The sequence below is a fragment of the Phalacrocorax aristotelis genome, chromosome 9, assembly GCF_949628215.1.
Source record: "Phalacrocorax aristotelis chromosome 9, bGulAri2.1, whole genome shotgun sequence".
Classification (NCBI taxonomy): Eukaryota; Metazoa; Chordata; class Aves; order Suliformes; family Phalacrocoracidae; genus Phalacrocorax; species Phalacrocorax aristotelis.
Genome location: NC_134284.1, coordinates 24,907,722 through 24,930,612, shown reverse-complemented (window position 1 = coordinate 24,930,612; position 22,891 = coordinate 24,907,722). Strand labels below are relative to the sequence as shown.

General features: G+C 37.4%; 1 protein-coding gene across 5 annotated transcripts in view; it reads right to left on the bottom strand.

The window, feature by feature from the left end:
- The window catches only part of WDR25 (WD repeat domain 25), a 69,536-nt gene that overhangs the window by 46,470 nt on the left and 175 nt on the right, over window positions 1-22,891 (bottom strand). Inside the window, exons 1-3 of one of the 5 annotated variants that reach the window (XM_075103916.1) lie at window positions 22,526-22,867; window positions 20,904-21,061; window positions 19,706-20,478 (exon numbers count right to left, since the gene is read on the bottom strand). In XM_075103916.1, coding sequence (XP_074960017.1) covers window positions 19,706-20,419 — 714 coding nt within the window. In that variant the 5' untranslated portion in view covers window positions 20,420-20,478; window positions 20,904-21,061; window positions 22,526-22,867. The other 4 variants (XM_075103917.1, XM_075103914.1, XM_075103918.1 and 1 more) reach the window with 4 other exon arrangements.

Sequence of the window (22,891 nt, the reverse complement as noted above, 5' to 3'; positions counted from 1 at the left end):
GGGAAAATACTTTGCTTTTCATTGACATCAGACCACTCTGAATACAGCCCTGTAGGCTAAGAGCCCTTTAAAGGCCAGGAAGACACTTGTGGCACAGCAGTGTAGCTGGCAGCAAATACCCTTGGACAGACATGCCAGCTCTTCAGATGAGTTCAGCATCCTCTTTACTAGGTAGCTCCCTCCACTGCTGGTTTCAGCATAAACTCTGCAGTACCAAGACCTCAAGTGAAGGCAAGTGAATTGGTCACATTACACAGCACTTGCTCGTGTCTGTAAAAGGCAGGGAAGCTGCAACCTCTGGAAACTATACTAATCTAGACACATTGGAAACTGCAAAAATTTGAACGTATATTAAGGTGTAAGATCAATGTTAACATGGATTTGAAGATAATTGATTTTGGCTACATATTTTAATATCCAGACAAATAGTTAATTCAGGGCTGCCCACCACAGCTTGTAGTAGCAGTTTACTGAAGCTGTATTACACAATTAAACAAGCTGGAGTGATCTTTACCCTCAGAGGAAGAAATATCAGAGCCACCTGGCAGCCAAGCAACAGCTTGATTCGTTTCCACAGAAATAGCCTTATCCTGCAAGAGCTCGGAAACACATGAAAAGATGGCTGCAAGCCCACTATTTGATTAAGTTCTTGCAGTAAAGGTCTCGAAGTAAGAGCAGATTTTTTCATTTCTCAGAGTGGAATACGGCTTGAGAAATACAACAGGTAGGTTGATCATTTAAGTGACACTGAATATAAGACTAAACTTCAGTTGTAGCAGAGAACTTTGTACTAGACTCAGTTTAACCAGGGCAACAAGAGAGCACCAAAAAAGATAATTTATTTTGATAGCTTATTTAAAATTATACCGAATATTTTTAAACTGCTCTGAAGAATACACCTGGGTTGAAGGCCTAGATTTTCCTTCAATATTTTTTTCCACAAGACGTTATTTTAGCAGGACAGATGTACAATATAGGAGCTTCCATTTGTTCAAGTTATACCAGGGACTCCCAGACTGAGAATCTTTCCTATTTTTCTTGTGGAAAACATCCTGCTTTATAACTATTGTCTGTACTATACTGAGCTATTATGATTTTTACATGTCTTTAAGAACTGGGGAAAGTAATGGGGAAAACACACAGGAAGTTTATGGTCCAAGTGACAAAGGTGTGTGGGTACAAGGTTTGGTCTCCTGCAGATGCTCCAAAAACCTCAGGACTTCTCAAAGGTTCACATTTGGCTCCCAGGATATTCAGTGCACCCTATAAGATCTGCTGACTCAAAGCAAACAGTTTGCACCACAGATGGGGGTGGCTGTCTTCCATAAAGCATAGGTTTTCTTTAATGTGTGCAGTAGCACACAAAAGGTATTCCCTCAACGTATTCCTGACATTTAAACGTAGTAGAGACAATCCTGCTCTGCAGTGGCTACCTAGGAAACAAGTTAGTTGTAAAGCAACTTGCCCATTTTGCAATTTCCATCCAAACACACACCACAACTTTGTTTTCTTCACCCAGTGCATCTGTCACCATAACTATTCCTTAGCCCACTGGTGGGGCACTGCATACTTGCAGGGCCAGTAAGCATGCCAAGAAGGTTATTGCAACCAACAGAAGTCTCACCTTCCCTTCCAGCTTCCTGCATGTTACAGACAAAAATATTTCACTTCCACATTTATCTCCAGCATGCTGGGGCCATTGCAGTGATTCCTGCTCTTCACATCTGTGTGTCTCTACACTAAAGAGAGAGGTACAGTTTTGTTTCCCTAGTGGTGAAGCCCCCACCAACATTACACCAAATGTCTCAGGTCAACAGAGACTTGACTAATTCACAGTAATTTTAGTGCAGATGTACATTGGCTATGTCACCCTATTTTCTTTTTAAGTACATTCACTTTTCAAGTGAAGTGATTACAGCAGCTCCTCTTCTCCAAGCAATTTATACAACATCAACATGCATCATTAGAATACTTAGATTTTTATTTTTTTTTTTAAGGAACTCAAGTATCTACATATTAACAGCTTTACATAAAACAAAACTGATTAGCTTTTGTTATTTCTCCTTTGCATATCTATGCAATCCATTAGACAGAAAAGGCCCTGGCATTCATATGACAAATACAGAAGATTGCAAATATGTTTAATATTAATATTTAAATCAACCCAACAGTAAGTTACCGACAATTACTTCATGAAGGCCTTTATCCCAAAGGGCATTGGTAGATAATTTGCAAACCTATTGTATGTCTAGTCAGAGAGGGTTTTCTGTATTCGCTTACATTCCTATAATGTAGTGCAATGATACAGCAACCTGAAGTTGAACAACAGTTCTTTGACTATGGTTTTCATTAATACAAAGCAGAGAAGTTTGCATCAAATTTTAAGATTCAGAAAATTACCTTGAAAGAATGGCTAGCTATTTCTTTCACATCCTCCAAAAGACTTCGACATTAGTGGGCTGTTTAATAATAGATTCAACAACATTAAACACAGCCTCAATATTAATTTTAAAAAAACACACTTTTTTCTTAAAGCTGATAAGCATCTAAAAATTGTGTATTTACTTTACTTGGCTATCACATGGCGAGAAAAATGAGAGCAATTTAAGATACAAGAATCTGTGCCTTCGAGAGGGATTATTATTACTGTAGTTCAAATGTTTCAAAGCTATTTTCCATATATAATTAATTTTTTTTTAAATTTAAACTAGTAGTACAGCTCAAGTAACAAGTCCTGCTATAAAAGTGTGGGTAAAAGACTCTATAAATACTTTTTAACTTGTACAATTCTGAGTATCTGCTATATTACTCTACAGCAATAGTTTAGAAAGCAAGTAAAAAGCTTGCATAATTATTGTGGTTTTGTCATATTAAGATGACAGTATTACTAACTTTCATTTTGCAGGTGGTACAAGAGCATACCTTTGAAGCTGGAAATGAAAATAATATACTCCATACTAAAAATGTAGAAAGCTAGTTTTTAACCTGGTTCTCCTATTTGGACATTGACATGAAACCATGAAGCAATGGCAATACAGACTTATCAAGGAGCAGATATGAACACACTCATGCTTCCAAACATTGCCTGGCATTTACACAGGACCCAATTAAGGTAGTTATAACTGTATAAGCAAACGTAATATCTAAATATTTTTAAGATTACACACCACTGTCCCTCCCGCACAGGCTTTTTTCCTAAAGCCTGATGAACACATTTCATTTTAGCAAGCAATAATGCATAATCATTTTATTTTATCAGTACAGGCTGGCTCTGACTACATTCACATAGCGCCAACCTACACAACCATCACATCAGTGCAGTGGTACCATGAGACATCCAACTGCTAACCTCAGCCCAGAGGAATAACTACCTAGCTCATGAGGGCATCACACCAACCCTGCTCTACAGCTTATAGCACCAAGGCTGGCTCAATTGCTCCATGCAGTGCAGCACTGAAACAGGCACGTAAATTCAAAGTAACTTCCATCATAGGTCCCAGGGTGCTCGACTCCTTAGCATTACCGCAATACAATCTCACATCAAGTAGGATTTGGTTCAGCGTTTCTCACTGCTGTATGACACACCTAGAGGAAGCATTACTTCACTGATGTAAGTATTCCACTGCATTTACTTCACTATCACTGTAGAACTACAGAACGAATTATTTAAAAAATAAAAGTTAATGTAAATATTTTGGGTTTGGGTTACTTGAAAATTCTAGTAGCATTACAGGCTTCTGCATATTACCAAAATTTAAGGATATTAGTGGCCAGTTTTGAACATTTTTTGGGAGAATTTAATTCCTATTTAAGCATATAAAACCAGAACAATTTCTAAGAAATACCTGCTAACTTGTAACATGTGTTAAGTGAAAATTTTGTAACAAAACTATCAGTTTATTATTACAACTCATAATTGTGCTTATTGCCCTGGCAATAAGCAATTATAAGCCAAGAGGGCCAACCATGTCCGGGGGTACATCAAGCCCTGCATCGCAGCCGCTTGAGGGAGGGGATTGTCCCGCTCTGCTCTGCGCTGGTGCGGCCTCACCTCACCTGCTGGGTGCAGTTTTGGGCACCACAGTACATTAAGGATATAAAGCTACTACAGAGTGTCCACCAACCCTTCACTAAGTCGGTGAAGAGTTTGGAGGGGAAGCCATATGAGGAGCAGCTAAAGTCACTTGGTTTGTTCAGCCTGGAGAAGAGGAGACTGAGGGGAGACCTCATTGCGGTCTACAGCTTCCTTACATGGGAAGAATTGGGGCAGGCGCTGATCTCCTTTCTGGTGACCAATGATAGGACCCAAGGGAATGGCAGGAGGATGTGCCAGGGAAGGTTTAGGTTGTATATTGGGAAAAGGTTCTTCCCCCAGAGGGTAAAGCAGTGGAGCAGGCTCCCCAGGGAGGCAATCATGGCACCAAGCCTGGCAATATTCAAGAAGCACTTGGACAATGCCCTCAGACTCATGGTGTGAATTTTGGGGTTGTCCTATGCAGGGGCAGGAGTTGGAATTAATGATCCCGTGGGTCCCTTCCAACTCAGGACAGTCTATGATTTTATGATTTTAAAATAAACAATCATAATGTCAGCAGCTGCATATCAAGGTTTTGATAAACCAGGCTTTGAATCAAGATCCTCAAAAGCAGATTTCTCATCAGTCTTTACAAAGAAAAGCGAAGAGTCTTTCATGTATAAGGGCGGGGAAAAAATTAAGCAATAAGTGTTATTTTGCTTCAACCCATTTGACATAGCAGATATATGGGTGAAAGCTTTTTGACATTCAGAATATTACCATTCAGTTAGAATGGGTCTATGATGTTCTCCAAATACTTAAAATCAAACCCTGTTAATTGTGAAAAGCTTGTTTCTCCAAGTCATTCTACAACTGAAAAATTATTGGGAAGTTTTCCCAATGAAGTGCTTACCACTTCCAACACTATTTTCCCACAACATGTTGAAGACCCTTTTCACAGATCCATGTTATTATTTTCGCTGCTTCTTCATCTGTGGTGCCAACACTAAAAAGCTTTTGCCACTCCAAACAAGATTCATAATTTTCTTGGTTATGCCTTCATGTACCTTCAGTTATCTCCACTCCCTCTGCACAAAGCACAGATAATTAGTTTAATTAATCCTCATGACTGTTTCTAAATTTTCTAGTAGCTTTTCTTGCTGTTCTCTGAATTAGCTTTAAATTGATGTCTGAGAATTGAAACATCTGTTTAGCATGTTTTAAGTGCTGTCACAAATTAAAAACTTCATTGTAAAGCATTTACTGTACTTTACAGAAAAAATTATTACAAGTTATACATTATTACCAGGATTTCAATGGACAGCTCATTCACACAGGTGAATTGAGCGTGCAGGCAAAAAGAATATACAGTCTGTAAGTACAACTAATTGACAATAGAGGTTTCCTGTTAAAGCTCTTTATTTTAATATATATATATGCAAACATGAAGACTATCATTGAAGACAGATGTATTTTTTAAGAGAAGAAACTTGAAGGGAATCCTTTGACATTTCAATTAAGTTTCTACATGAAAGTCAGAAGAATGGAAGAAGGAAGCTGGAAACTGGAACATAGGGAGGATTTTCTAGGATCTGTAAGGGGTTTTTTTGGTCACAGTGTAAGCTGTCTTGGGTTGCATAAAGCTCTTTGCCAAAAAAGCCATCCTTACTGAGAGAAAAAACATACTGAGCAGAGGTGCTATGACTGAAAAAACCCTTCTGGTATTATAAGCCGTATTTCTTTAGCTGAAGATGTCAACACACCTTTGTAACACCTCATGATTGATCTAGACTGCCAGTCTAATTTGCTACTGCTTCTTGAAGTCTTCTTATTCTGCTAAAAACACGAATCAACTGCTTGCCTTTTTTAAAAAAGAAAAATATATATATATATAGCATGGTTCAGGTGTTAAAAACACTGCCCAGATGTAGTGGAGCAAATGGAATGGAATAACTGATTCTTGATGCAGCAATGCCCAAGGTAAAAAGTACAGAGGGCCTACGCAACAGTAACACTTTAAGAATTAGTAAGTAAAATCTGTTTTTAATACTGCTAAACCTTTAGAAGCAAAGTACATTTTTTTCATAGTTGGTAAGAAATTCCAGAAACGTAAGTACTACCTTGAGCAATTATTGTTAATTAACTAGCAATGAGGCACTATTTCCAAATGTGACATTTAAAGTACATAATGTGATTGTGAATATTCACAAAGATAATTAAGTTCATCTGCTTCAAGTCCTTGATTTCAGCGCATCTGAAAATACCTCTTAAACTATCATTAGACCTGTAATCAAGTATTTTCTTGCTCAGGAAAATTGGATAACTTTGCTTACCTGCTAATATAGTGATGTGTGTTCAAATGCAAGTACATGGCTTTTGTTAAGGAATTCTCCTTCAGGCAAAAGCTGAGAAGAAACACTAATTCTGATTGTTTTCTCAGAAGAGACAGTTAAAAATAAATTCCTCACATCATCAGATGGAAACAAAAGTAAAAATGACTGAGCTTCTTTAACTGAACTCAAGATCACAAGACTGACATGAGGGATGCTTCTCTGAAAGTATGTTTCATCAAGCCAGGGTACTACTGCTGTGCGTACTAAGGATACTATCCACATTAGGTTGTATACTTTCTTCCATCTTCTGTAAAGTTAAGTCAAATTCATTACAAAAAGAAAAATTCAGTGAAGTTACAGGGATGAAATACAATATATAATGTAAAAGTGTGAAAAATCAGAAAATGCATTGACATGATTCTATTGGAAAAAAGTTATAACCATTACTGTCTTCAGAGAAAGGAGGAGGCTTTGATCATCAACATTGTTCTTGGTTTTGATCAAAACTTCTTGGAGAAATAAACTCTGAAAATAGGAAAAAACTGACCCCAAGAACAGGGTGTCAAAACAATCATGCCTTGGTAATTTATCCTTTATTTTTTTAAGAATAGACCTTCTTTCCACTAGGAAAGAGATTAATGAATATTGTGCTCTAAGATGGAGAAGAAACATTTAGGCAGGATTCTAAGATACAATAGATTAAGTTTACCCTATTGCTCTCCAATTATTTCATGTGAGGATTTTAATCAGTCAAAATAACAGTGATTAATTGTATGTTATAAGGATGTCCTACTGGTCTGTATCCCTCAACCTAGTTTGACTAGCAGTTTTATTCTATACCTGAGGAGTCTCTCCTGATCAAAGTTCTGTCAGGAATTATATTTGGAGAGAAAAAAGTGAGATCTTTCTTAAAAAAAAAAAAATCAAATGTTCTGAAAGAGTGTATAGTGCCAAGAAACTCCTGACCTTGCCTAAAAGACAGTTCCTGCTGCTGCCTAGCTGTGTAAGTGCACATTTAGCGGTCTGCTTCAAAGGAGCATCGCAAGCACTGGCAATGCTGCCTGCCCAGAGAACAGAGAAGGGTACGAGACATTCCATGGTGCAGGTCATTAACCCCCAAGTCTGTACCCTGCTTATAACAGGAGCCCATTGGACTTTGCTCGGGAGGATGTCATCCTCGAACAAAGCATTGGTCCTTTTTTCATCAGTGAAAGGACAGTACCTGACCCTAAGCAGCACATAAATCTCAGACTCCCAATTTCAGGTTTGGGAAGAACATCTTCAACAGATCTACATGTTACCCACCCTACCCAATATCTGTTTTCTTAAGCTGTAAATCAACTGAGAAAGAAATTTTAAAATGCTTATAAAGTCTCTGGAGATGAACAACAGTGAGAATTAAGTCCATGTTGCCGTACTCCTACTAAAGACACAAGTTCACATAAAAGCAATCTTCAACCAAACTAGTCAATAAAATCACAACTGTAGTTCTCCAACAAGTGCTCAAGGCACGTTTCAGAAAAAACCTACTCAGGCTTATTCAAAGAAAGAAATACAGTGGAGGACCAAAACTTCATATAGGTCTTTCTTGTCCCTCTCTCTATTCTGTGTAAGAACACAAAAAATATTGTTGAAACACTTTCTTACAGTCAAAATTCAGTAACAGTCACTTTTGGAAAGTTTCATAGGATCTAATTCTGTTCCCATATAACGTGATCAGCAGAATAAAACGGGCAGTGGGATATTACTTTACATTAACATTACCGAACATAAATAGGTAGCCTAAAGCAAGCCAGGCCACCAAACAGACATTAACTGAAGGCCAACTGCCATGGTACATGTCCTCAAAGCTACTGCAGATTTTAACCCTGCCAGAGCAGCTGGGCACTCTCCAAGGGGTACTGATTTTTAGAACAATACAACCAGGGAACAGAAGGAAAAAATAGGAAGCAAAACTATGTTTTTAGTATTGTTCTCCTATTTTATTTCTACGGACATATGACAAGATAATTCCTTTTGACATTTCAGGGGCATAAATGTGTATGTTTCAGATGCTCATCACTGAAATTACAGCAAATTAAGAGGAAAGCAACATTTTAAGACATGCTTTTCAACTGAATTAATCTGCTCTACAGAGATAGTATGATGGTATTAGACCATATACGTCATAACCCAATGTGTAGATTACACATGCTATTTTCTCAAACCATTTTAAAATCCAGGTTAAGTATTATCTGAACTACTGCAGAGATTTGTACTAAAAGAGCCTAGAATTTAACACCCTATGTATTAGGCAGTCCAAATGAAACATCAGAAATTCTCAGCCAAAATATCCAAGTTACAAGAATAGCTGAGGCAAATCAGACCAAACAGTAAGATTCATACTATCAGAGACTTCATCCAATAAAATATCAGATGACTAAAACAGTCATCTGTACCAATCAATCTTTTTTAGCTAATTCCCACTACTTGCAAAAGAGGTATGCTTACCAAATGCCAAATATGGCAAGCTGTCAAGGGAAGGGGGGGAGGGGAGGGAGGGAAGAACCACCTATTAAGAAACATTATTTTTACTCTGAAGGCAGGCAACCTTTACATTAGAAGCAAAGTTCACAAAAAAGGCAATTTGTAAATAAGTACATATATCCAGTAAAGGATAATGAAAATAATCTGTTAGCAGAGACTCTACCCTTCTCTACAGCAAAGTGTTTCTGCCATCGATTGCCATCTTTTAATGTGGCGTGTTCTTTACTATGCAGAAAGATTCTGGGATAGTCACGCCTAGAGCTAATCACAAATTCTCCACAAACCATAAACTATAAGGAAGATGCTCATACAGATCACATTTTCAGTCAGCTAGAAGTTATGAGCGTGACTAGGGGGTTTTTTTGTACCTACAAAATAGCAATTGTACATTCATGCTGGGCAGAGAGAGCAAGAGAAGTAACTTCCCACACACGCCAAAATAAAGGGAAGAATTCCCACCTATTTTGCAGTTAACCTTTAAGTGTTTTGTGACTAATCACTGTAATATGGCTAACCCCGTGGATGTACCTCAAATGGTAAGTTCCTGAGAAATGAAGAAATAAAACATGGTACAATATACTTATAAATCAGTTAGCGATTTAAGCTACGGTTTGTTGTACAATATGAAAAAAATCAGAATTATTTTAGCAGAAGGCGAAGCAAAGTATGGCAGAGATACTTAAATCCCCACTCCAGTTGTATATTACATATATTAAAATTTTGCCTTCAGAAAAAGAATAAACAAAACTTTACTTCAGATAAGTTATCTACTTCCTACACAGTACTACACATATTTGGGACATGGTTAAAGCAAAGTCTGATGCACATATTTAAGTAATTAAGAGAAACCAATAAATAGTGACAGGTAGCTGTCAAGAATTACTTTTGAAACACTATATTTTCTACTGCTGAACCTATATGGAAGAAGAATAACAAGGCATAAATTTGGCAGTTTCTCATCAACTTCATGGTGTAATAGTAGTGTGTAAAGAATGATATAAATATGTTTAGAACATCTAAAAGTACAGTCACAGTAGTGGTTACTAGTAATTAGTATTTGTGCCAAAAAAAACACTAAAGCAATATCTTAAGAGCAGGAAAAGGAGAATTTCAAATGTATTACAACTCCCCAGGACATAATTAGCTAAATTACTGTAGCCATTTATTAAATAATCTGTTTTTCCCTTCACCTCTATGTATCATATTCATTAGCATCAATCACTTCCCCAAGTCACATATATTTATGCAATATTAAAAGTGGGGATTCCTTGTAAGTGTTAAACACCTCAATTTCAGACTTCTAGCACTTCGGAGGCAAATTGTGGTAGGTGTCCTCCACTCCTACAGGTATCTAAGGATAGATAGGTTCACAAAAACGTATCCCAGAGATATTTGCATCCCACAGATTTTGAACATCCACTAGTAAAAAACACTGCTCTATTCAGAGCTTAAGTAGAGTCTTAGCAACTGTACGCCCCAGCTTCTGAAACACTATCTATTTGCTGTTGACCTAAGACAGGAGGAAGAAATCCAACACTGACCAACTCTTTTTTAAGTTAGGGTTGGGTTTTTTTTTCCCCTTAACCTTCAGTTAAACAGTGGCTATCAGAATTCAAAACATATCTATTGGTACTGTACCTCAATATTATCATACCTTTTTATATTAAAATTGTGAATCAGCTAAGGCCACTCATGCTTTACAGCATTATATTGATATATGTGCATATAAAAAAAAAAACAGATAAACATCTCTATTCACACAGGCAATAAAACAAATAAGCACAAACACAGCAAATTAAAAGGAGCAATTTAAGTGCCTCATTATTGCACATTATCCACTGGGAGAATTTGACACAGCGGGGACAACAGCTATGGACAAGCTCTGACAACCCAACCGTCAGATGACTGGTGGCTCTTCTGCAGCACAACACAGCACATGCACCATAAGCAGGTGCACAATTGGCAGCACTTGTGCAATTCCGCAGAGTAACACGCGGCAACAACAGTTCTAAGAATGGTAAACAGTTGTACTTAAGGACAAATTTCTATCTGTAAGAAATAACCTAACCCAAATTTACAGGCAAATTCTGTCCCATCCCCAACATTAACCAGGTGGCTTTCTTATTTTAAGTAGTTATTGCAGCCTTATTACCCACACTGATTTGAAGTAATACCTAACTGTGAGGGGCAGTATACAGTTAATGATTTAGAACAGCTATCTGAAAACCTGAACTTTAATGAATCTTGCATTCATTTATCAGTGAGACTGGGCAAGTAACATTTTCTTTACAACTCTTCACTCTCAACTAAAAATAGATTGTTTTTCTTCCCAAGGCTATTGAGAATGTTCATAACTGCAAAAAACCCAAAAGATGAAAAATCCTAGGCTATGGAAAATATAGATGCAGTCCCAAACCCACTGATGTCAGTGACATAACATAGTCTTAAACATGAGCAGAACTAGGTATTTAATTATGAAAACAATTATGTCAAGCAGCTATGTGTTTTGCTGGCAACGAGGGCATTCATAACTAGTACTATTTCAATACTAGCAGAGTAAGATTGAACTACTTAATAATTTTAATTTCTTTTGCATTGTTAACACAGTGCTAGCTTTAACATATCTGCAAGATTTAACATGTTTATAATGACTGCGTCACCCCTAACAGCTATCCTTTCCACAGAGAACCAGTTGTGTCCCGTCCTCATATAATAATATACAATTCCAGCCACTAGTCACAATGTTCAGAATGAGAAGAATTCTTTTAACAAGAAAATCATAATCTGGAAAAAGACAAGACTAGAGAACAAGATGAATTCCAAAATCTGACTTCAGAAAATGAGGTGTTACACAGTTGGTACATGCCTAACATACAAACACAGGCAGTCTTTGCTATCTGTCATTCCCAATATCGTTAATCCATTAACCTACTGAAACATTTAGGAAAGGCAGAAGTTTCTATAACAACATTTTTGGATGTGTCCTAGAAGAAAATCAGTTTTCTTTCAATCAATCAATAAAGAGCCCCCACAAGCACGCTGAAGGTAAAGCTCAGTCATAATATCCTAACCAGCCAGCCAGCACACACATATTGGAAAGACAAATCAAACGCAGTTCCAGACTAGCCACAAAATGCGTTTTCATCTAAGAGGGGGGATTATTGCAGTGAAACATGATATGTATGATAAAGGACAGTAAGTCATTAGTTCTATAGTAGTGAAGCAACTTCTCTAAATAAGTTAGAGAAGGTTTTTTTTAATGTTTCTTTCCCCTTTAATTTAAAGGGAATCTACAACTAACAATTGCCTTTATAGCATAAATATATAGTAAAATGTCATTAAAGTTCTTTCTGTCAGGTGTCATCTAAAGATCAAGTGTCAGCAATCTTTGGTACATTCACCAATATTATGACCTTAAAGATGCAGCTATTTCACACACGCTAAAAATAAAATCAGCTTTAAAAAAAGGCAAGGACACAAACATACTGAAAAGAACATAAACCCCAAGCAAATTGTTTCTACTCCTGTTGTTGGATAAATCCTACATAAGTAATCTCTCTATAGAACCTGAAAAAGTAGAGCAAAGCTTCTCAAAATTTCATTTCCTTGACAACATCGACAGACCAAGAGAGGTATGGAATTGAAGTCATAAGATGCCTTGTAGCTTTGAAGTTAGACTTCTAGAAAAGAAGCAGTTAGACTGGTGCTATTTATATTTTTAAACAGCAAAAATGTTCAGAATTTCAACGGTTAAAAAAATTAAGGTGCTCCCATAATGTATTACAGGCATGTAAGGAGTTAAAACTACTCTAGTTCAGTTTTTCCCAAGCACCAAAATCTCGACTTTTTCACCAGCAATCTCACTGAAGCATCCAGAAGGGGGTAACACCACCCTACATTTATCCCACCTCAGGTGACATTCTAGCCCTCACAGCAGCTACCCACAGAGATCCTACACACAATAGAAGGGCTTAATTTATTACATTATCAGTTAAGATTCATTAGAGACTACTTCACTGACAACTCTAGCCCTGACTTTTTCTTCCCTAGTAGGCTGGCTATGCTGCAGGGAGAACAAGGTTGCTTATTTCTCTGCTGCAGGCTACTTCAGAGACACTTTGTAAACAGCTGGAAGAGTTCTCAGTAGAAAGGAAGAGCAGCTCTCAGCCATTCAGGACAGAGGGGTTTCTAAGAAAAGAGTCAGCTAAACACCTAATATTCTTGATATTTTTTGTAAGTAATGTCCCAGATAACCAACTCTGTTTAGGTAACATGAAGAAACAGAATCTGTTCTTCCATGTCATTGTTAAGGATATCCAAAAGTCATTCTTCATCCTTTTGGATTTCTGCAGAAAGGTTTGTGAAGTAACACTGTCACAACAGCCATGTCCCCTGTGCATCTCACCTGTGGTCACTTTGCACCTACTGGTCAATCTGAACCAAATTTCACAGAGGTGTCAGTGTTTTTCTCTCAAGACTTAATCAAGCTAAGCAGATGAATAAAAGGGAAAGAGACAGCAGAACTCCAAAGGAGAGAGAAATTTGAGAGGATCTACAGCCCTTGGAAGAACTTTATTTTCTGAATTTTTCTTTTAACAACTACTGGTTTTGGGGGGAAACACAAGCATGTTAGCTATGCCATGAAATACCCATCTTCTCCTGCTCTTCTACCCCATAGCTACATCCTCTATCATGGCCATAAAGCAGTCAAAAATGCTTTGCAAAACTACTTGGGGTACTACTCTAGTATTCTTTAAGGAGATCCTAATTCAGGACACATTTCCAAGTGTAAAAAAAAAACTGATGCCCTTACAGAACTGAAAACCTAACCCAGAAGCTGAGAGGTTCACTGCATTTTTGCCTCCCTTTTTTTAAATGTCAGTTTTCACACAAGTGTTAACATAAATTCTAATGCAAACTAGCACTGAATTTAGTTTGTTAGTGAAGAAGGAAAGAAAACAATGGCCTATCAAACAGCACAGAGAGCAGGATGGTGCTATTTATACTCAAAGAAACATACTCCTTTGAAAAAATCCTTTGAGGCACAAGAGTGTGTCAACTACCAAGAACATAATAAAAATTATACAAGTCATCTTCAGCTTGGATTCTGAGAAAGTGAACAAAGGCACTGCAAGGATTTCTGTTTCCTTGACAACAGCATTGCTGGAAACAAGAAAATAATTAAAAAAAAAAATCCCTTTGTAACAGTGATCTCTAAACATATCTAGGTATTAACATCCTAAACGTGGAACAACTCTTACCCACGCATACCTTTGGGATGAAGAGACCAAAATCCACCACCTTCATGAACTGTTCTTTGCTGACCTGTGCTAAGGGCTTTTGCAGAACAATTGTGTGAAAGCTACCTATCACATCCTGACCTGTATTATCATCTAGGCATAAGGACAATCAGAAGCTTTCATTGATGGTCAAGCACATTCCTTCCTGCATGATGCTCCTTTTCTTACAAAATAAGCATTATGGAGAATACTTCTCATTGAAGTGTATGAAATAACTTTGTTAGAAAATGATCAAGGTATAGAAAGAAGCCCTTCCAGCACTCAGGAAACTGGTATTACTATGCATATATCTATCAAATAATAAGTGTACTTCCATCTTAAATATCAGCAGGCTTGGGAAAAAATACACATAGTTCTTAATAGACAAGGGAAGAAGGCATCATAAAGAAAAGTCAGCTTCAGTATTTCACAACAGCCCATTTAGTAGCCTCTTCAACAAGGAAACAGCTATGCTTTTTTCACATATCCAGATAAGCAGCACACAATCTCCAGAATACGAATGTTTTCTTGCCACTTCCAAGATAACGGGGATAACTCCTTGTTATGTTTAAAATTTAATATTAAAAGCATACTGACATCAGAGACAACTTTTCAAAAGTATTTCAATTAAAGTGGAATATACATGTTAAATAGGATGACTCCCCAAATTCTCATCTTATGCATCAGCTACAGTTAAAGGAGCATTGCGACAATTAGATTTTAAAAATTAATCTAAGAATTGCAATATTTGGGGTACTGGCAGCACGATACCTAGCACTGCTCAGTGAACAGTTTGAATCTAGCCTATAGCCATCCGACAGTTAGGCATGAGTTTATAGGAAATATGCTGGCAGCTTAATTTCTTTCCATCATAAACAGACACGCATGTGAGAGAACAACAAGAAACACTGCTGTTTTCTGATGAACTGTGTGCAGAACTGTTGAAAACTGAACCATTAGAGTTTGTTACTCTGAGGCAGTTTAACAGCAGTATCTAGGAAATCTGTGTTGCTACCATCAGTGCTACACACATTATAGGGATAAATGGAGGCTATCATGTTCCATCACTTTCAGTCCAATCCAACAGAATCAAGAATAACAAATTCCTGGAATACACTACTATGCTATTTTTCTTCTAATGATCACACAGCCATGAAAGAATAAAAGGTTTTGAAAATAGGAATAAAAATGGTATTTCTTGTATAGTGCTTGATACACTCCAGGAGGCAAAATCCATACATTACATTTGACCAATATGAATAATATACCACTCTAGAGGTAATGATCACAAGAGAGTCTCGTAGGAGAGATCTCTTGAGGTAGCAAGTTAAAAAGATTAACTACTTTGGAGCTCAGAATTCCCCTGACTTGAAAAAAAAGCAGAGACCTGAAGAGGACTTAAAGGCACCATAAGCCTTTGACTTGTTCTTTTTCTCTAAGCAGCTAGTTATGGACCCTACTAGAGACTGACCAGTGGGCTAGACAGAGCCTTGGTCTGAACCAGCACAGCTGTTCTTGTGTTCTTAATCATGAGAAGTAGGCAACACCTCTGTTCAACAGGCTGACATTATTAAACTAATTTTAAAAACTTTCACTTTCCTTGCATAGATTCAGCTGTGACTAAATGGAGATATGTTCAGCCAGGCAAGTAGGGAACAAAATGCATAAGAAAAAACTTCCAGCAATGCACTACAATAAAAGTCATCCCATCAAAGTGCTATTTATATACACATTGCATACCAAACAATCACAGTACTTTCTTTCCTTGATCCTGTTCATCAACAGAGGGTGAAAGTGCTGAAAATGAAGAAATGTTTTGCAGCAAATAAAATATCTGCTGTGATGCTCTAAAGAGAAAAGCAGGACACGAATTAAAAGTTTACAGATGCTTTATAAAGACGTTACCTTGAATTAATTTTAAGACAAAATAGGAAATGCAGAATAATGGCATGGGAAACTTGAAGTTATGAACAATTGTTAAGAAGCTAAGTCCAGTGTAAGTACCTAGCAAAAATGGTTCCCTGGCTCTGCAATTACAAGGTCTTCCAAAATAAAAGACACCAGCAATGTGAATGCCATATAGTGTTTCTGCAACTGGTAAACAAGTCTTTCAAGAGACAACATTTTATCTACCCTGCTACCTAAAGTAAACAGCTGTATTCAACAGTAACCTGCGATTTTGGATTCTATATTTGGGGTTCTAAACCAAAAATACCTAAACAACGTCTGAAGTTCAGAAAGTGTTGAATATCCGCACTACGGAAACTAAGCACCTTTAATAACGGTGCTGATTCTCAAAATTTATGCAAAAAATACTAGATGAGATATTGAAGTCACAAACACTGTTTCAATGTTTAGGTAGGCAAAACCAAAAATGACCTAAATTTAATTTACAGCAGCTATTCAAACAGAAAATAGAGAAGTGTTATCCACAGTAAACAAATTTAATTAGTTCAGACAATCAGTGTTTCACAATCCTTAAAATACAGACTTAAACTAGAAACATAAGCCACTGATAATACAGTTAGAATGTAATAGTGAAAAACAAGCTTGCCACAGTAACAGGTCCCAACAGTTCCTTCCCTAACCTGAATCAGGTTTCCTGCCCCTTTCTCTGGCTACCTGGGCTAGAAGTACTAACAGCTTCTCCTTCCAAAGGGGAAGCTCAAAATCCTAAGAAAATAGAGGGTAAAAGACCTGCCAAAGCCTAAACCTAAGCTTTCACCACCCCCTGCCCTCATTTCTTACAAATTTAAGATTTAGCATGAAATCTTATTCTATTAATGCTCCAGATTTTAAGACCTGTGGGTAATTAATCTGCAATACGTATAAGTTCCCACACAAGGTTCTATCTTACTTTCGGGTCTCTATGATGTTTTCCTATACACTTTGCAACACAAGCATAAACTCTCGGGTTTGGTCTTTCAATGCACAACGTAGAGGCAAACATAGAAGCCTTCCAGCCTTTAGAGGCAGTTTAGTTACCTTTTCTAAGATGCTGAAGAGCCCCATCTGCTGGTAGAAGTGTTAATCTAGAGAATTACACCCCTCAGCTGATAACTGATTTTTTTCAACTGTATCATTTGATAACTGTTTGGTTTTTTAAAAGGCAGCCATGCACAAAAAAATAAGAGCGAACACTTTTAATGAAAATTATTAAATCCTCCGAAACAGTGCATTCCTTCCTAAATATGCAAGATATTTATACAAACTGCTTCAGATGACCTTTCCTGACACTAGGCTGTTCTTCAATCAACACAAACTGAAAACATCAACTCATTTTTTGCAAACATTTTAACATAACTTAGACTGATTCATAAAGAAGATGGTAAAGTGCTTGTGGGCTAATCTGGGAGAACATAAAAAGAAGACTGTTCTTTTCCCAATTTAGACAAGACACATAAGCACACTTAAAAACTAAGAAACCACATAATGAGCTCTAGATATATATCTTAGATGTATCTGTGTGTGATATGGACAATTTAGTCATAGCAATTTACATGGGAATAAAGAAATTAAGATCACTAAATTAACTAAACAAAGGGGGGTTTTGGCATGGAGAAGGAAGAAAAAGAAAATCCTTTCCTAGAAATAGAAATTCTTAGTTTGTAATGAAAAATCTAAGAGGAAAATATTTAATCATATAAGAACAGATAAAAAGATGCAAAGCTGTTTGCCTAAATACTACAGAAATTACATATGCCTATAAATCTTTTGATTTAAGCACAACTTAAACTACCACAGTCAGCCAGATCTGCTTAGACAGAACTCTCAGTTCTGAGAAATCTCCACTAATATTGGACTCCTCAAAAGATGTCTTAATGCATAGGCTGAATGTAAGGAGTGAATCCAAGATATTTACACATAAAAATATTCAGTCAGTTATTCACATGACTAACTGAAAGTACAGAGTTTGGAAGCTCTAGATTGCCTACTCTGTCTGATTACACAAGGATTTTAGGCTCTAACAGTGCTTTGAGTTTTATCCAAATCAGATGTTCAAAGTAAATAGTGCAAACATCCTGAGTGCCTGCATATTCCCATGAAAGGGAAAGAGAACATGCTTCCACTGTCTGGATTTAAAACTAGCAATTCCAAGCAGGTGTTCTTGGAGCAAAGCAACAAAAATAAAAGGCAAGCTGTGGGAAGATACAGGATCTGAAAAAAAAAAAAAATAGTACATCTCCATCTGCATTTTCAATCAGCTGTTTTATGCTTACACCAGAAAACAGAGAACTTCAGGCAATGGTAGACAGCCAAAAAATCCCCAGAATATAAACTACTGCTGTCACAGTCATTAGGAATTCATGGGCTGGCTTGTGACCCTAGAAAGTTAGTGAATTTAGTTTCATAACATCAAATCAATCCTTAATCTAACTGTGCCCTCTACTGGCCTGAAAGGTACTTGTGTAAAGGCACGAACTCAAGATGCTACTGCTCATAAACATTACAGGCTTCAATTTCATTAAGAAATAACAGTAAGAAGCATTCATAGGTATTCTCTACAGAGTAAAAAAAAGCCTCCGTTTTCGTAAGATTTTAAGAATATTTTTTCCTACATGAAATCACAATTCAAATTCAGTTTTAAAGTTCCCTCCTCTCCTTTGGTTTTAGAAGTATGCTGATACAATGGCTTGTTACTTAGTAAGATGTACTTGAAGGCCTACATTTTAGAACCAAGTTTTAAAATTGTGCCTGCTATGTTAAATACATGTTAGATACAATAAAGCATGCCTTCCACCAGAAAGGACATTTTCAGTGTGCTCTTATCAAAACTATGTTCCTGTGTAAACCCACTTCAGAAGACTATAATTTGAACCCAGATGTAGCACTAGTCCTATATCTGGGAAAGCATACACATAAAATATTGTCATTACCCATTGTTAAAATACGACTCATTGGACTGACTAAATTAACAAAGAACTGAAGCCAAATTCACTAAAGCTAGAAGGAAGATACACTTGAAGTATTGAGCAATTAGCCCTTGAAACAAAGTGGGAAGATTCCTTAGATCATGACAGCACACCTTTCTGGGATGCAAGACCTGCCACACTAGTTTGGATGAAAAAAATCTGTCTGATCTGACATACCTCCTCCAGCAGTAGTCACTCAGGCCTGTCAGAAAGGTAAAGCTCCTCAAAATATTATTACAGTGCTGGCAGTTAGTTGTTTGATGACTTAAGGCAGAATCTGTATCCAGACCATAGTGCTTATGGCCATTGTGACACTGAAGTAGGAAATAATGAAAACCTAACATTAATACAGATTACAAGAAATGACCTAGTAGAAATCTAACTTTTTAAGTTAAGTTTAAAAACACCGATATGTCTAATAAAAAAAACAACAAACACCACCACATTGAAAAATAACAGAACTGACTGTAGGTACAGTGAAGGATTAGGCTGCAAGTTCATAATAGGGTCTTACAGTGCAAAGCATCTCCTCAAATGCCAAATACACATAAGCATGGATGTTACTCCCAGAAGATCATTATTCAATACAGTATTTTTGATTTTGCTGATTGGTCCACAAAGCATCTTGTTTTACATTACCTTGATTGTTTTATCCATAGAAGCTGAGAGCAGCATGTGACTTTGTTCTCGTACAGGACACCACTGGATTTCATTTACAGGGCCACTGTGTTTAGACATGTAAAATATTAAGCTTTTGGGGACTTCAGTTAATTTATATTTGGATCCCAAATATGGTTTAATTAATTCAGAGATCTTCCTCAAAGTCTGCTCTCCTGAGATGCCTAGCTTAACATCACAATCTGAGCTCTCTCTCTGATCAGATTCTTTTTTTTCAGGCATACTGGAATTTTCTTGACGCAATCTTTTAGGGATATATGGTCTAATTCCTTTTGTGGCAGTAGTACTGTCTTTATGTATTCTTTTCTGCAAAACACCATTTCCAGAGTTTGTTGAAAAGCTTGATGTCTGTTCGGAGTTTTTGTATGACATACATAATGCAGTACGGCCAGAGTATGCTCTCCTACAATAAGATGTTAAATCAATGTTATTATTCTGTGCATAATGCTCAGGGGGATCTTCACAAACTGTGCTTGTGCCAGAACTGTCAGTGTTCTCAGTAGGCTGCATTTCATATGTAGATTTTGTACCCAAACTACCAGGTGCAAAGTACTGTGGATCATGTTCAGAAGAAGTTGGAAGGCTTGTTTGTCTGCCAGAGGTATTGGGGGCTTCAGCCTTTTCAGTTTCTGCCTCAGAGTCTGAATCATCATAAGCAACTAGTGGCGAACTCATTATGACTAGACACAGCAGACTCCAGAAATCTCAGTGCTGGAATCCTCCAAGATGATGATCTACAACAAAGAATTGATTATTCAGAGTACAATTCATTACAGAATCTACAATCTGAGTAATTTATGGATATAAATATGATTTTCTCCAAAAAAACACCATAACTTTTATTCCTGTTTATTAATGGATTTTATTCCTCTATTATGACACAGCTGTATATTCAATTATGCAACACCATTTCCCTCTAAGCACTATGCATACATTTTTAATGCATTGCAGAGATGCATTTGCATACCGCAAAACAATGAAAATGAGCATGAAAAGGAAAACAAACTTGTGACATTAGTACTACAAATCATTTTAACCTTACTTGCAGTAGCACTTCCCCACACACACGCAAGAGAGGGTAATTAATTACACAGTGGTTTGGTAAGTACATTTATAAGAATACAAATACTACAACTACTTCAGAGCTAGTCTAAAATACCTATTAACAGTACACATGACTTGAAAGAAGTATGAAAGGGTTCAACTGGCAACTGAAAAAGTTTTGACCCGTTTTTGACCCGTTCAGCAGTCTTGCAGTATGAAGAAATTTTCCAACTACACCCACAGAGGAAGTTCCACACAACCTTTTCAAAGTGCCTGTGAGAAAGAAATCTCATGCTGAGACTGCCTGTGTAACACATTGAATAACTCACCACCACAATAATACCACCAAGCTTCTTCCAAAAATTTGGACAGAGCATGTGGAGTATAGGGTTAACAACATTCAAACAATTGATGTGTCTGCAAAAATAAACCTTCAACCTCTGCTGTTTATAGTCAAAAAGTACTCCTGTCCTTCAATTCCTAACATTGATTAAATGGGACATTTTATTTCTGCTTTGTTTCCTTGCACAGCTATTGGCACTCACCATGCTAAAGTGATTTAACCCACAACACTTTCAGAGCAGCAGCTGAAATTCTTGGTTTATGTCAGTGAAGAAGTTGCCCTCAAAAGCATCTTGATTAAAATGGCAATGCTGTATGAATGTCAGAGCCTACATAAGCATTTGCAGAATTGATGCCACAAACGTGTGTCCTACAAATACTACCGCAGGAGTACTACACTGGAACTTGTAAAGATTACTCATCTAACTTCAGAATTAGATCTATTTGAATTAAAACAAGTATGTTTCTTTTAACCTATAGAAGCATTACATTACAGGCTACAGTCTTTATTCTGTAATGAAATTTCCAAGACAACAGGTTCCTATTGAGACATGCACATTCATCATCACAGATCCTTTCCAAGATTAGTGATCATGATGTTTAACTGGAACAAGGTGACTAGCATTTTTGCACATAGAAGCATCAAGATCTCCCTCTAGAGGACATTTTGTCTTTATCTGAAGTTTGTGACAGCAACTAAGGAAAGGGAAAAAAGTGGTTTTTTTAATAATACAGCTTAATTTTTTAAAACAGCATTTCACTTAAACAATGTCAAGGCAAAAAAAATGAAGCAGCGTTTCAGGAAAACTTCACTAACATATCAATTCAAAAACAGTAAATTGAGGTTTGTAGCAGTAAACTAAAACCCCTTATCAAATAAATAGTAACTTTAAAGGACTGCATATCAATAATTGCAACAAGGGGTTACTATTTGTGCTGCAATGCTGAAAGGCCCCAGCCAAAATGCATCACGTTCAAAGAACAAATACAGTAAGAAGTTGGCTTCTGGCTGAAAGCTATAAACGAAGCTACACAAGCAGATTGGGTTAGACTTTCAAAGTTACTTTACTTTCTTTTAACACAAAAAAATGAAACTGAGATTCAGAGGTAAGTGCAAGATGGTGCCTTGCACACACCAGGTTAAGAAAGTTTCCTATGGGATATTGGAAAGAAACTACCCCATTACATTTTATCGGCGTAAATCGATCCTGTCACACGCGTCACCCATAAACCTTAGTAATTTTGTAAAAACAAAGCATCTCTGTCACCTTAATACTTCCCGTTCTACCTCTCTTTTTAAAGAGACACCACCGCAAAGCTTCTAATGCTGCCCTAACTAAGGAAAAATGCAGAGGGGAAAAGACCACAACGTGCTTTGCTGGGCACATACCGTACCTTGACTGCGAACTTATATCGAATATGATTTACACCGCACTGAGCCAACAGGGAGACGGACAGAACTTCTGTCTTTCTTTCGCCTTCTCACGACCGATAACTGTACCCTTTAAACCAACGGGCGGTAAATTTGACGCGCAGAACCCCACACGCTCGCTAAGTAACCGTAAGCGTCAGCAAAGGCGTGATATCGAAGCTGAGGGACTTCCCTGCCCCCGGCGCTGGAGCCGCTGCTGCTCCCCACATACGCGCGCTCTCCCCCCACTTCCCGGGCACCGAGACCACTTGAGGGGGCCGCCGCCGTTACGGGCCCCATCCCCGAGCAGACACACACCCCACCCCTCGGCAGCAGGACCCCTCCCCTCG